Genomic DNA, 15,686 nt, shown 5'->3' on the forward strand with positions numbered 1-15,686 from the left:
GGTTGGGAGGTGGGGGGTGTCAGCGTTAATCGATTAATCGATTAAATCGATGAAATAATCGTCTGCATCGATTAATTGCATCAAACAGATCGGTTCGAGGAGATTGCCAACGGCGCCTGTTTGCTGGGTTACCTGCTGTGACATGGCACAGTAATATGGACAGGGACGGATGTGAAACGAAAAGTGGAAATATGAAAAAAAAATGGAATAGTTTTTACCCTTTCTGGCAATAAAGCATGTGTTAATATGTTCAAATGCCAAATAAAAACCTTGTTTTTGACATTTGAACATCTTAACACCTGTTTTTTTGCCAGAAAGGGTAAATAGCAATTATCATTTTCATACTTTGATACTGGCAAAAAGGTCCCATTTTGAAAAGTGGAAAGTTTAATTAATCAAACTTGCGTTTGGAGCATGTGGCTGCTGTTATAGATTTCCACGCGATAAGCCATTTCATTGAGCTTCTGATAAGGAGCTACATAGCTCGGTTGGCCTTACCTGGAAAAAAAAACTTTTTGTCGTTTTTAGAACGTAAAGAGGCGGTGGATGCTTGGAGTTACGAGAGAAAGCAAAATGAAAACCACGAATTTGAGAAGTAACGTCATGGCGAGAACGGATGGGTGGATGATGGACGGTGGTCGAGACTAAGGATGGAGTGAAAGTCAAAGGAGTAATAAACACACGCGAAAATACCACCATTGTGGAGACGGAGCAATGAAATTTGACTCACGATTGTATTGCAGCTGGTAAGGGCTCCACTGAGCTAAGCAGCTCTGTTTACGTGGACGAAGACAGCCCAAGACTATCTTGACAGTGGCAGCAATTTACTGGACATTGAGCAAAAACAACGAATTATTTACACGAAAAATAATGCCGACATATAAATAAAACAACAGTACCAACAAATCCAGTCACTGACGCGTGTAACGTGCCCGTATAGACAGCCTCAGAAATAACGGAGCTTCGTTATGGCATTCATAGTAGCTGTGGCAGAGATTGTTGGTTGTGTGTGTGACTTATATGGATTACAAGACGGTGAGAGATGGCCACGGCATGGACAGGCTTTCATCCAGCAGTGGATGGATCATGATTGACGATAATTGTACGTGAAGTGTATGTTTTTCATACTCTTAGGTTTTTTCGGTAAAGTCACGTAGGTAAAAAATAATAATAAATGAAAATACATCAATTAAATCACGACGTGATTTAATTTATTTCTTTTCACGACGTGGTTTCATTGATTTATTTCATTTTTTGCATTTATTATTATTATTTTATTTTTATTTGTATTTTTCATTTTTACCTACGTAACTTTACCGAAAAAAAACCTCAAAGTATGAATCCTTGCAGTCACGAAAGCTTCAAATCTAGAGTGTATGTTTTTCCACAATTTAATCCCACACTTAACTCAAGCAAGTTCAAGTAGTTAGCTAACCCTGAGTGTCATTTCAGGGTTGCTGTTTCACTTAAAGAGTGTGTGTAAAGTGCACATCGCCACCACTTCGTGGCGAGTGGCGACTGTTGTGAAATTGGACAACAAAATTATGTTGTCTCCCTTGCGTGGCATGTGGTTAGAACCGTTGGGCCAATTTTGGCAATTGCCGAACACCGTTGCCTAATCTTTTCATTGAAGGCCACAGTGTTATTGAAGAATGTGGGTATTTTTGTTATTTCTGAATACAATTACATACACCAATGTCATAAGGTTATCTGTCCATTTTCGTTCAACTGCTTAAATACGAGACAATGCTTGTCAGAACCATTTTAAAACAAATTGACCAGTGTGCAGTTATACAAAACCATTTAATGGGTTCAATTACGTCCACACATTTTCTTTGTTAAAAGGAAAATTATTGAAGATTCCCATAGTTCATCTAATAGCCGGGAGGCTTTGTTGAACACTTGAAATGCTCTAGACCAGGGGTCGGCAACCTACGGCTCCGGAGCCGCATGCGGCTCTTTACAGGCTGCTTCTTGACGATATGTACAGTATGTACTCAGATGCATTGCGGCTCTTGAAATACTGAATTTTGTACCGAATTGGAAAGAAATGGCTCTTCTTGTTATTTTGGTTGCCGACCCCTGCTCTAGACTAATCAGCAGGTGGCGACACAGACATTTCTAGAAATTGTAAAACAAAGCAGCAGTTTCAGTATATGAACATAACTACGTTCTGTCTCAACATATACAATTCCAGATTTACCCAGGCAAGCTAAACTGAGTCCGAAGACTAATTTTCATGAGGGTCCTGCTACATTAAGTTATTTGGACCACACCAATGACATTATGTTTTGTTTACATATGGTAGGACACCAGAGAACACAAAGGAAACCGGTGAAGAACAGGGTCAAAACGTGCAAACTGCAAAAATAGGTATCCAAATCGGGAGTCTAACCCAGGTGCTTATTGGTGTGAGGTCCGCACGAGTGTTACCACTGTGCCAACTTAATATTGCACTGGCTTTCCATAGCAATATTGTTCAAGCAGGTGTGTTGAAGTTAGCAAACCCTGCAACGGTATCAACATTCTGCGTGTCATCGACAGGGTCAGGCTTGTTAAATAATTACTGCTTGGGTTAACAGATGCTATTGGCAAGAGCACTCCATCTAAATAACGGGAGCCTAATCTTGATTAGAAGCTTTCGTGACTGCAGGAATCCATACTCTTTGATTCTTTCGGTAAAGTCACGAGAGCCTGTTTAACACAAAAAAAATGCGTGCACAGTTTTCGTGTGTTCTTGTGTAAGTCCTAACAATGGCTGCGTGTGTATTGTTTAAATTCAAGTTTCGCTTTGAACGAAGATAATATTATACTAATATGGAATTTATTTTCTTAAAATCGCAAATGCAGTTTCATTGTGGGTGCGAGTACATTAGCAGTTTGGGTCTCATATTCACTAATACTCGTTTAAAATTATTCGCATATACGGTAATTTATCTAATAGTGAGGACAGGAATTGATGACTCCACAGTATTGTATTTTGATATACAATACGTACACTTACCTCCATTGTGTATGTACTCACGGTTTCAATTACCACGTGCTGCCACTAGAGGATGCTACATTCACCAAATAGGAAAACCAAATGAACATTGATTCTCCTCGAATCCGAAGCTCGACCAAAGCCCGTATTGCAACAATGTACCCCAATTATCTCCATCAGCCATGATCGGTCCACTGCTGGATGAAGATGAATGATAACGTTGGCGAAGAGTTACAGCCCTGCCTAATGCAGTGAAAACTCCCCGTTATCGGCCACTTAGAGTAGTACTTATCTCTTAAAATGAACGATCCTGCGGGTAAATTGCATGATTACATGTTTATGATCGGTATTAACGGTTTTGCCGGTGAATTGTGTTTAGTTTTTAGAACGCGAGCTTGACAACGCTCAATTGGTCTAGATGCGCATCTGCGGCCGTCTGGAACGTTCTTCCTTCCGATATTAGGTTGCCACCGAGACATTTCCTCTTTTAAATCATCTAGACTGAAAACGAATTTGTTTAGGACTGCTTTTTGTGTTGAGTTTGTTGTCCTTCCCCCGAGAACTCCGATTGTGCACGGTTGGCTACGAACCGTGCGAAAAAAGTTCAACATCACATCCATCAAGTTTAATACTGGTAGGAACCTCCTGGTTACACCAGCCCACAGGGGATTATTGTGTCCGTCCGTCCGTCGTGCATCCAAAAATGAGAGGGGTGGAGAGGGGAGGGTGGGGAGGGTGGGGAGGGTGGGGCTGGGTGGGGGGTGGGAGGGAGGGGTGGTGTTGGGTGGGGTGGGTGGGGAGGGTGGGGAGGGGCTGGGTGGGGAGGGTGGGGCTGGGTGGGAGGTGGGAGGGGTGGGGCTGGGCTGGGTGTGGAGGGGAGGGTGGGGGGAGGGGCTGGGTGGGGAGGGTGGGGCTGGGTGGGAGGTGGGAGGGGTGGGGCTGGGCTGGGTGTGGAGGGGAGGGTGGGGAGGGGCTGGGTGGGGAGGGTGGGGCTGGGTGGGAGGTGGGGGTGGGAGGGGTGGAGCTGGGTGGGGAGGGGCTGGTCACCCCGTGGTGCCCTTATAAAACTCAACGTTTAACCTACTCACGCCGGCTTGTGCCCGCCCTCACAGTCGGGCATATTTGCGGAATACACCACGCCGCCGTTGACCCTGGCCATTGACCGAGCAACCCAACGTTCCTACCAGCTCCCTCCGCAGGAATGTGTTAATTGTCTTGGTATTATCTTGATTTGAAGCTTTCGTGACTGCAGGAATCCATACTCTTTGGTTCTTTCGGTAAAGTCACGTAGGTAGAAAAATCAATTAAAACAAATCACGACGTTTCGATCGCAACACAGGCGCGGTCGTCATCAGGCAAAGGAGTCAGCCTCTACAGGCAAACTGATTATAAGGGTTGGGGATGTTTTGTATTTGCCATAATAGAGGTTAATTTTTTTAGGGGAGGGCAGGGGGGCGGATGTTAGATCGTGTAAATATAAACGTGTCGCTAAACCCGCCAATTCGTAATGTTTGTGGGTTTACTCTGCAACACATCGGCGTTGCTGCTGTACCAGCAGCTAATTGACACGTTGTGTTGACGTGACACATCTTACTACATTGGGTGGTCGGTGGTGGTGGGCTTAACGCCACACATTTATATTTACGCGATCTTATACCCCACCAAAGAACAAAAACCCACCCCTATTAAAGAGAACATTTGGCCGCTAAAGCCCCACTGTTGCGTGTTTAAACACTCTTGCATTTAAACTTGATTTGAAGCTTTCGTGACTGTAGGGATTCATATTCTTGGATCTTTCGGTAAAGTCACGTAGAAGGGAAATAATAAAAGAATACAATTATATTAATAGAATACAAAACCTAATAGTATGCTTCATTATTTTTATTTTATTACTTCCCTTCTACGTGACTTTACCGAAAGATCCAAGCATACTCTTTGGTTCTTTCGGTAAAGTAACGTAGAAAGAAAATAAGTTAAATAATAAGAGTACGACGTTTCGATTGCAATACAAACAATGTGAGAGACAAAACACAGACACGGAGACACACAGACACACACACAAGCAGAGAGAGACACACAACATAGACACACACAGAGACACAACATAGACACACAGAGAGAGACACAACATAGACATACAGAGAGAGACACACAACACAGAGACACAGAGAGAGACACACAGAGAGAGACACACAACACAGAGACACACAGAGAGAGACACACACAACACAGACACAGAGAGACACACAGACAGACACAGAGACACACAACACAGACACACAAACACACACAGAGAGAGACACAACATAGACATACAGAGAGAGACACACACAACACAGAGACACAGAGAGAGACACACAACACAGAGACACACACAGAGAGACACACACAACACAGACACAGAGAGACACACAGACACAGAGACACACAACACAGACACACAAACACACACAGAGAGAGACACAACAGAGACACATACAGAGACACACAGCATAGAGATAGAGACACAACACAGACACAGAGAGAGACACACAACATAAACACACAGAGAGAGACACACAACAGAGAGACACACAGAGAGAGACACACAGAGACACACACACAGAGACACAACAGAGACACACACAGAGAGACACAACACAGACACACAAGCAGAGAGAGACACAGACAGAGACACAACACAGACACACACAGCGAGAGACACACAACATAGACACACACAACATAGACACACACACACAGAGACACACATACAGACACATAGGGAGAGACACAACACACACACAGAGAGACACAAGATAGACACAGAGAATTTTGCATTTCCTCGCGCGTACAAGGCGAGGCTTCGGCGGCGGTCACGTGGGTGAGCGTGAGCCAATGGCGTTCGAGCTGGACGCGCCTCCCCCGGCGTGGCTGTGCGCGTCGCGGCCATCTTAGGTAGGGGGGGGTCACACCCCCCGGCGTGTGACGTCACAGGAGGGTTTAGAAACTCTATAACTCGAGGGCTCCGTCACGAGCACTCGGACCCTGCCTTGAAAAGAGATATGAACAAAAGGTACGACGTTTCGGGCAATGGACCTTATTCGTGGGACGTAAATAGACCGGCCAAAAAGAAATAAAGTGGAGAATAAGTCGGAGGCTGGATTTTGTTTACACCGTGGAGTCGAACGAGAGTTTAACATTTTTTTAAATTTTCCCGATGACCAATTTTTTTTTAATCATCATTCTATACGGTAAGGAAATGTCCCTAATCATTGACGAACGTATTTTGTGATTTATTTTTTGCACCATACAATTCACTCGAGTGGCGCGCTCGTTCAGGTCACGCACGCCTCCCCCTACGTAAGATGGCCGCCGTGCGCATCACGCCGCTTACCAGAGGCGCGTGGAAAGCACGCGGAGCGGTGTGGAGCGGTGGGAGACCTGGGAAACACGGAGTGGAGCGGTGGGGACCTGGGTACATGAAACGGTGGGGGAACTGGAAAACACGGGGCGGAATTGAGCAGTAGGGACCTGGGAGACACGGAGCGGAGTGAAACAGTGGGGACCTGGGAACGTGAAGCGGTGGGGGATCTGGGAAACGCGGGGCGGAGTTGAGCAGTAGGGTCCTGAGAACACGGAGCGGAGTGGAGCGGGGTGGGGTTTTGGGAAACACGGAGCGGTGTGGAGAGGTGGGGGACCTGGGTACACTGAGCGGAGTGAAACAGTGAGGAACTGGGTAACACGGAGCGGAGTGAAGACCTGGGAACACGGAGTGGAGTGGAGCAGTGGGAGACCTGGGACACGGAGTGGAGCAGTGGGAGACCTGGGTCACACGGAGCGGAATAAAGACCTGAGTGGAACACGGAGCGGAGTGCAGCATTGGGGGATCTGTCCTCACTTGGGCGGAGTGGAATCGGTGGAGTGGAGCAGTGGGGACCTGTGAACACGGAGCGGAGTAAAGAACTGTGAGGAACACGGAGCGGAGTGCAGCATTGGGGGATCTGTCCTCACTTGGGCGGAGTGGAATCGGTGGAGTGGAGCAGTGAGGACCTGGGAACACGGAGCGGAGTGTAGCAGTGGGGGGGGGGGTCGTCACTCGGGGCTGCACGGAGGGGACTCAGTCAGAGCCAGAGGAGGTAGCGAGGCGGACAGGCGGTCACCGGTCGCGGGCAGCTCCTCACTCCGACGGGACGCGCTCTGCCCTCCTGCCTGCTCCGTCTAACAGCCCGATGACCTACTGCCCAAACTACCCAGCTACCTTGCCCCCCTGTTTACTCACCCGACCGTCCTGTCCCCCCTCTGCCCATCTACTTACCTGCCCTCGTGGCTTGACCACTCACCGGCCCGACTCTCCTCTGCACGTCTCGCCCGCCTGACTGCACCGCCGCCTGGCTACTTACTACACACCTCACTGCCATTGCCTGCCTGCAAGTCTCCCTCCTCCTCCTGCCTTGCCTGGTAGAGAGAGAGAGAGATAGAGAGACGTGACACGCTCCGGACCCAAGCATGGCAGCTCTGTGACCTGGGCAGCCACAGCCGCTGTCATCAGCGGGTGCCGAGGTGGAAGGGCATCACACGTGTGTGGCAGCGGTGAGGAAGTATGGCCGATGTGGTGGATGTAGAGAGTCACCCATCGACGAGCAGCAAGGCGGTCAGCTGCGTGGCCGAGCGCGCCTTCAGCCTCGCCTACCTGGGCAGCACTGCCCTGGACCAGAGGGCCACGCTCTCCATGCTGCCCTGGATCGTGGCCGAGCTGCTGAGACGCTCGGAGAAGGAGCAGATCGAGCGAGAGGTAACTTTGTGTGGTGTGGTGTGTAGTGACAGAGAGATTGTGTTTGATGTGCACAGCACTTGACGCACACACAGAGAGAGAGGTCCACGTGGGATCTTGAGCAAGAGGCATGAGTCTTGTAGCAGCAGTAAGGTACAACACTGAACACGAATCGGTCACCCCACCAGCTAAGCAAATGCATGCACTTAATCTTCACTCATCAAGCATCATTCGTCTGAACCTCCCTTTCCTCCAGCCACCTCTGCTGTATTTACTCCTGCGCCCATTCATGCCTTGCCTGTCACTTGCTCGCTGTTCGGCGTCTTGATATGTGGTCGCATTCTCGAGACTATCTTAAACACATTCTACTGCATACGATTATCAAAGTGCAAGTACGGAGGTTTGTCTGTGTGATTCTTAGACGTCTCTGTGCGAGTCGGATTACTTTAAACGTCCTTACGTCTTTAAATGTGTGTGTGTGTGTTTTTTAGGTCACTCATTGTGTCTCGATGTAGATACAGTGCATGGATTATATATATATAAGTTTGCAGTTTCAGTGACAGCCTCAATAAAATAAACATGCCTCCTGTTTTCAGCACAGCGCCTTGAGATGCGGTCTCATTTAAGAGGCAATGTAAATCCAACTTTTGCTCTACTGTATTGTAGGACTGTGATAATTCGTGAGTTGTGGCAGTATTCCTTAAGGGACCCCCCCCCCCCCTGTGATTCTCTCTGCAATATTGATGGGGGTGGGGGTTTATTTTGTCTTTGTATTGCTGCTGTGATCACCCAAGCCACGGATCTCCCGTGTAAAATCTCCGGCTGAAACGGTGGGGTCTATGGGTCTCGGTGTGAGTCTTTACGTCACTGTGTGAGTCCATATGTGTCCTCTGTGAGTCTACGGGTCTCTTTGTGGGTCTTTGGGTCTCTGTGCAGTCTTATCATTGTCCGTGTAAACGAGTGCGCGGGTGGGATACCTCGGCTGGATTTAAAGACTTGGACAAATATTTTTTTAGCTGCTGCTCAATTAATGTATCATCATCGTGAAGTTTAAAAAAAAACTAAAATTCACCCGTCAACCAGATGGAGACCCATCAAACCACCACTCTTCGGCTGTGTTAATATTGAGCGGAAATTTCACCGCAACTCGAACATAATCGACACATTCCAGCCGTACCCCCCCCACTCCGACCTTATTGCTCCACTGCGACCCTAAACTTAACTCAAGTCCATGGTCACTGTAACCAGTTTGCGCCAACGAGAGCCACGTTTTCGTCTATTGACCTTTTCGAGTTTCAAGCTCACTGCCCCACTCCTCCTCCTTCCCCTGAACGTCGCATGTGCCGAACTGGCCATAGGCAAGTTGCTCGTCACCTTTTCCACAAATAGCAACAAGAAAACAACAATCACGCCCCCAAATGTGAATGTGGCACACAGCAAGAAAATGTGGAAAAGCATCGGCGACCTATACGAGTCTCTTGTGTGTGAATCTGTGAGGTTTCTACGTGAGAATGTGTGTCTCTGAAGTGAGCTTTTGGATCTGTCTGTGAGCCATAGAGTTTCAGTGCACGTCTGGATCTCTGTTAGCCTATGGGTTTCTATAGGTCTTAGCAAGGCTATGGGTCTCGGTGTGAGTCTTTACGTCACTGTGTGAGTCTATATGTGTCCTCTGTGAGTCTACGGGTCTCTGTGTGGGTCTATGGGTCTCTGTGTGAGTCTACGTGTCTCTGTGTGGGTCTATGGGTCTCTGTGTGAGTCTACGGGTCTCTGTGTGGATCTATGGGTCTCTGTGCAGTCTTATCATTGTCCGTGTAAACGAGTGCGCGGGTGAGATACAGCGGCTGGATTTAAAGACTTGGATAAATATTTTTTTAGCTGCTGCTCAATTCATGTACAAGTACAGTAAAACATCTAATGAGATTGGCCGGTTGAGCTAGGTTATAGGTGGGGTTATGTGAAAAGGTCCGATGTGTGAACATCTGTATATAATGACAGCTATAAAAATCACATAAAATGCATGACCGTCCAAAGTAAAGCATAAACTTCTTTAAAGAAATGAGAATGCTTTATTTTGTTTCAGAAGTAAGGGAATGTACGTGAGATTAAGAACATTAACTAGTGTGTATAGTCCATAATTGCGAAAATCTATATATATATTTTTAAATGACTGTTACACAACCGCCGTGCACGCTGGGTGTGTGGGTGGATAATTGCTCAGGGTGGATATTGGACGGTCGGATATGCGACGTTCTGCTTTGCAGCAAGGGTGAGGAGGAGGCTAAGCACAAGGGCCAAATGCAACCCGCGACTTCAATTCACACAGCCAGCGGCCTCGCCCACAAACGACATACGTACATACATCACTACCTCTGTGCAGAAGGGACATTGCCCGAATCGTTGCCTGTTATATATTTTTTTCTTTTTACTGCCATAGCGTTATTGACGAATGCCTTGAGGTTGTGTTGTTGTGTATACAGTATATCACTGCTACCATCTTAGTCGAACTATAATCAGGTGCCAGAGCGGTGAGGTGGGGGGGTATTTTGGACGTGGAAAAGGACACAGTGTTTCTGGTTTCGTCACTCGGGCACTTCTGCGGTGTCACTCCACGAGCCTCTTGCGGTGACGCAACTGTTAAGGTGTACGTCTGTGTGTTTATGTATTGCGCTGCACAAAGTACTTGGAAGTCCTGTTTGGAAAAAAAATCACTGAGCACAGGCCCAAAAAACGATAGAGCCGGCGACAAACAGCAGATGTTGAAGATGTAATAGTTAGGAGTCCGTACATAACTTGAATTGAGCTTGGTTATTTTCAGGACTTTAGGAAAAGAGGTGGTGATGGGAGGGAATTCTAAAGTTGAACTGCAAGTGGAGTGAACGGATGGGTGAGTGAACGTGTTGTGACCTGCAGTGTGGTGAGTGAGCGGGTGAGTGTGTGTGTTGTTGCGACCTGCCGTACGGTGGTTGAACTCACGGTGAGCGAGACGAAACCGTCAGTCTGGTGGTTCGAGTCCTCTTTAAAGGAAAGGTTCCCCACCCATGATTTTTAGCATCCTCCATTGCCAGGACAGGACTTTTAAAAGTGTAAAACTTCACAGCATTTCGGTGTAACCGCATTTGGCCCGGAGAGACAAACTAAGGCATGCGTGGCTTCACGTCAAAGCTCATTGAGCAACGGGACAAGAGGTTGCACTGAACCTCCAGTTCTACGTACTGCATGTGGTCCATCTACAGCCCCCTTGATTGATCCGCTACTAGATGAGTGGCCTCCTATCTAATCCACGTCGTGCGTGCAGCGAGGTTTATTTGACAACTTGTAATTTACCACGTCGGTCATTGCAGGTCTGTGAAGGCGGGGGAGGCGTAGACGGTAGGAGCGTTAAAGTACAGGGCCTTGCAACAATGGATTTTTGCCGCAATGCCCACAACGTAGACTCGCGGAAAAATAAACATAACACCGTGTTATTGTGCAGGGTGGTCGCCAAGCCAAGCATTATCCAGGCCCCTACCCGGCTTAGCTTGCTCATGAGGTTTGACGGGATCGGGTGTATTTCGCATGATTTGGTCAAAGGCTTTTAATCACGTGTACAGGCTTTTGTTCAAATAAAAATACGACCGCGAACTTTTAACCGCCAGATCAGAGCGTGTCAGAAATCGAACCCAGTTCACTGGGTTCGAATAGCAAAGGGCACTAACCACGCCACCCACCACTCACGTCCCTGAGTAATGAGATAATGTCCGAAAAAGTATCCCACTGCCAATTCCAACCGCTGTATCAGAGCGTGTGTCTGTGTTACCCTGCTCTGTCAGTGCCAGCCGTTGAAAACACGTGACCCTCAGCTGTTCTGATGGGCGCACATTTCACCCCTGGGGAGCCAACCACCACATGACCTATGACCTCGATTGCCACAATATAGATTTTCGCCATTCAATTTTAATGTCCACGATCATCGGGATGTCAGTGTCATGTAGCTTTATGTTTAGTACTATTGTATTACTTTTGGTGCATTACTGTACTTCCATTGTCCATACAAATTATTAAGAGATCGTCAACTGCGATTCACTAAACATAAGCCTGAGTCTTATAATAATTGCAAACATATCGCAGCAAGCCTAGCTGGGATGAAAGCGCCCCTTGCTCGCTCAATATAATCGGATCTCGGAAAGTTAAGCGGGTTTGCGCCTGGACAGCTCTCGCGTGTGTACTTGGATTATGTACCATGTTGTTGTCCGACATGAGGTCCGACGTTTTAACTCCTGTAGAAGTGCCCAGCACGTGTAGCGAAAAGACAAGACTCTGTGCTCGGAGCTTCTTGGGCAAACTCAATTTCGGTTTTTCTCCACACGTGCTGCGAGATTTCGTTTTACGAACCTAATTCAATCGCTGCTCCATGCCGATCGGCACGCAAGGATGTGAGTTCAACCCCAGTGACGCTTGGAGAGCTGGAGTTCAAAGGAACTCGCAAACAAACAGCTTGTGAAAGACCCAACGCAGAAAATCCCTGGTTTTGATCTTCCACAAAGCTCATGGTCCACGCTAAACAGCATCCTTACAAACCATGGCAGATTCGGATACCTGATGCACAAGTGGAAAAATAACAACTCTGCATTGTGCGACTGTGGTCATCCAGTACAGACCGTACAGCATACAGTGGCGCAATGCCCAATCCACAAATACGAAGGAGACATCACAGCGATACACTGCACTGCTCCTGACACGATTATCTGCCTTCACCCCCTGAATGTGAAATTGTAGTTGTTGTTCTGCATCTACATCAGTCATACGAAAGAAGAAGTAGCCACTCGCTAACAACACTTGACCCCAAACGGTCTGCTGAGGCAATAGGGCAGTGCTCTTCTCTAATTGTCAGAGGAGGGGACCACTTTCATTGATGAGACATCATCCGTGTGAGGGCCGCCTCGCACACGGCCAGAAAACACAGCGGAGAGGCGTGAGCACGAGGGCGAAACATGTGCAGTGAGCGGGGGGTAGAGCCTCAGCTTACTTGGATTTTCTGTTTGCACTCAGTCACATATTCACTTTAAGATGTTTGTTTGTTCATGTTTTTGTTTTTTGTTGTTGCGGTTGCACCCGGTTCAAGAGCCGAATGGCTCACAGGGCTATACCTAATAAATGAGACTTGAAAAAAAAACTTGTGCAGCGTTTGAATGGGAAGCTATGCCTGGGACTGTCAGATGTTGTCGGCTTGGTTTGCGGTGTGGCAGTTCAGGTCAGCATCAGGCAGCACTATTGACGGTGTAGCTGATGCAAATGAATACGTTTATTGAATTGAGCAAGGTTGTAAAAACGTGCAAAAAGAGACGTTTGGAGGGAATTGCAGTCGAGCGGTGGTAGGGAAGAAGCAGAAAGAGATGTACTGTGAGCTGCAGCGTGGCGGTTGAGTGGGAGGGTGAGTGAGTGAATCAATCAGTGAGTGGGCGAGTGGGAGAGTGGGAGGGTGAGTGGTGGTTGAACACACTTGATGAGCTGATACAATCAATCTGGTAGAGTCCTCAACATGGGTGGAGGAATCAAGGAGTGGAATTCACGGGAAAATATATTAACTCGCATATCGATACATGAGCATTCCCTGTATATGCTCCTGTTCACTCTGGGAGGTTGTAGATTCATTCACAGCTGTCATAATGGACCCATTACTTACCGAGTGTCCAACTCGGTCTGTTCATTAGCATACACACACACATGCTGGATTGCACAAGGGCGTTGTTATACAACACATTCCTGCGGAGGGAGCTGGTAGGAACGTTGGGTTGCTCGGTCAATGGCCAGGGTCAACAGCGGCGTGGTGTATTCCGCAAATATGCCCGACTGTCAGGGCGGGCACAAGCCGGCGTGAGTAGGTTAAACGTGGAGTTTTTTAAGGGCACCACGGGGTGACCAGCCCCTCCCCACCCAGCCCCACCCCTCCCACCCCTCCCCACCCAGCCCCTCCCCACCCTCCCCACCCAGCGCCTCCCCACCCTCCCCTCCCCACCCAGCCCCTCCCTGCACGATGGACTGGACGGACACAATAATCCCCTGTGGGCTGGTGTAACCAGAAGGTTCCTACCAGTATTATGTCTCATGAAAGTCATGCCTGCCATACGTAGAATTCCATTGCTACAGTTCATTAGAGATCTGGTTTTAAAAAAAAAATTAGTGTCTTTTTTTCACCCCAAATTATGTTCTAACTCCTATCTGCATCGTGTCGTGAAATGAAAAACGTCCATTTGGAACTCAAGCAGAGTGGTGCATCGCCCTTTGTGCATTCCAGAACAGCCCGTGTTCTGGAATGACATTAAATCCACATGATTGGCCCGGCAACTTTTGCACGCACTGAGCTATGTTGAGATGGTCATCACATAACAGTTAAACTGGAGAGGATTTTCTCAGTGTAATTGAATGTTTCCGTATTTAAAACCCAACTTAATACGGTAGATCTTTTTTCTGCAGTTATTCGTGATCGGACTGAGACAATCAACTCAAGACACTTTTAGAACCTGGTTTTAATCACGAATGGGCCAAAACCAGAATTCGATCCCAGGATCTCAGCAGTGCTCAGCGATCCAACCTGCTGGGTAACCTGGGCAACTCTGGTAATTCGAATTAGAATTTTAGACAATGTTTTTGTTTTGGATCAGAAATATCTAGATATGGAACAAGGCAAGAGTGATGCCCATCTCAGACAAGCTGAGAGAAGACGACTCAGGCGGGAGGCAGATAGAAAAACCGCCTTTTGATGAACGAAGGTCGTGAACGTGGCAGCACGAGGCTGTAGACCGAGAGGCAAGTCTAGGTAGAGGTGGATTGAATAGGCGAACCGGGATGTGGAGGATGGTGGACCATGGAGGTTGTGGACCAGGACAGGAGTTAGTGGAGAAGGATGAACAGGAAGGCACACTCTGCATTAGTGGGCAAAGTACGAGGAGGAGGAGGAAGAAGAGGAAGAATTTTAGTCGGTCTGTGTTGGCTTTGTAAACCCATAGGACGTTATCACACACACCGCCGCTGCTGTGCACAAGCATTCTGCAAGTGCGCTCATCGCTACACTGCGAATGCCAACACAGACCAGAGCCCACGCTACATGGCCACCTGGTAACATGGATTCATGTTCATGTTACAGTACGGGCAAGGGCATCAATATTTGTATGACCCCACCACCCCCGCCTTCTCTTTCCCTGCCACCTACCTTTTTCCTGCCCTTCTCCAGCCTTATACGTACAGAGGGAAAAAGTTCACTCTCAGCAAAGACTCCAGTTTGTGTGTGCGATGGCTGGACGATAGCATTGCACTGGCAAAGGGCGTGCAAAACCTTGGAGGCACAGAGAGGGACAGTAGAGTTTGGCAGTGTAGAGGACAGAATGGGACATCGTAAGATATGAAAGAAGCAAGATAAGATGGGGTAAGACCATGGAGGTATTTATAGACGAGCGTGAGAAATTTTAACACGCAGCGAAAGTAGACAGGGAGCCATTGTATTAGGGAGTGTAGAGCAGAAGTGTGGTGAACTGTGGTGGAGGTTAAAAATGGTCCTGAGCTCATCGCACGTGTCTCACGTCTGTAGGATCTCACGCCTCCATCTCCACCATCTCCACCAACCTGCTGACCTCTCCCCTCTCAATTCATTCTACTCCCCTCCATGCACTCTCCTACCTCTCCACTCTCATCTCACTCTACTCCCCTTCACACACTCTCCTACCTCTCCACTCTCATCTCACTCTACTCCCCTTCACACACTCTCCTACCTCTCCACTCTCATCTCACTCTACTCCCCTTCACACACTCTCCTACCTCTACCCTCTCAATTCATTTTACTCCCCTCCATGCACTCTCCTACCTCTCCACTCTCATCTCACTCTACTCCCCTCCACGCACTCTTCTACCTCTCCACTCTCATATCACTCTACTCCCCTCCAAACATTCTCCTACCCTCTCCCCTCTCGCCCCCAT

At 47.8% G+C, this 15,686-nt stretch overlaps 1 protein-coding gene across 4 annotated transcripts in view; it reads left to right on the forward strand.

The window, feature by feature from the left end:
- The first annotated feature begins 6,656 nt into the window (after nucleotides 1–6,656).
- The window catches only part of TBC1D4 (TBC1 domain family member 4), an 82,958-nt gene continuing 73,928 nt past the window's right edge, over nucleotides 6,657–15,686 (forward strand). For 3 of the 4 annotated variants that reach the window (XM_061563839.1, XM_061563840.1, XM_061563841.1), the window contains exon 1: nucleotides 6,658–7,757. In XM_061563839.1, coding sequence (XP_061419823.1) covers nucleotides 7,566–7,757 — 192 coding nt within the window. In that variant the 5' untranslated portion in view covers nucleotides 6,658–7,565. Of the gene's footprint in view, nucleotides 7,758–15,686 lie in introns of all 4 variants that reach the window. The other variant, XM_061563838.1, reaches the window with a different exon arrangement.

The sequence above is a fragment of the Lethenteron reissneri genome, chromosome 32, assembly GCF_015708825.2.
Source record: "Lethenteron reissneri isolate LAM-NWPU_2019-01 chromosome 32, ASM1570882v1, whole genome shotgun sequence".
Classification (NCBI taxonomy): Eukaryota; Metazoa; Chordata; class Hyperoartia; order Petromyzontiformes; family Petromyzontidae; genus Lethenteron; species Lethenteron reissneri.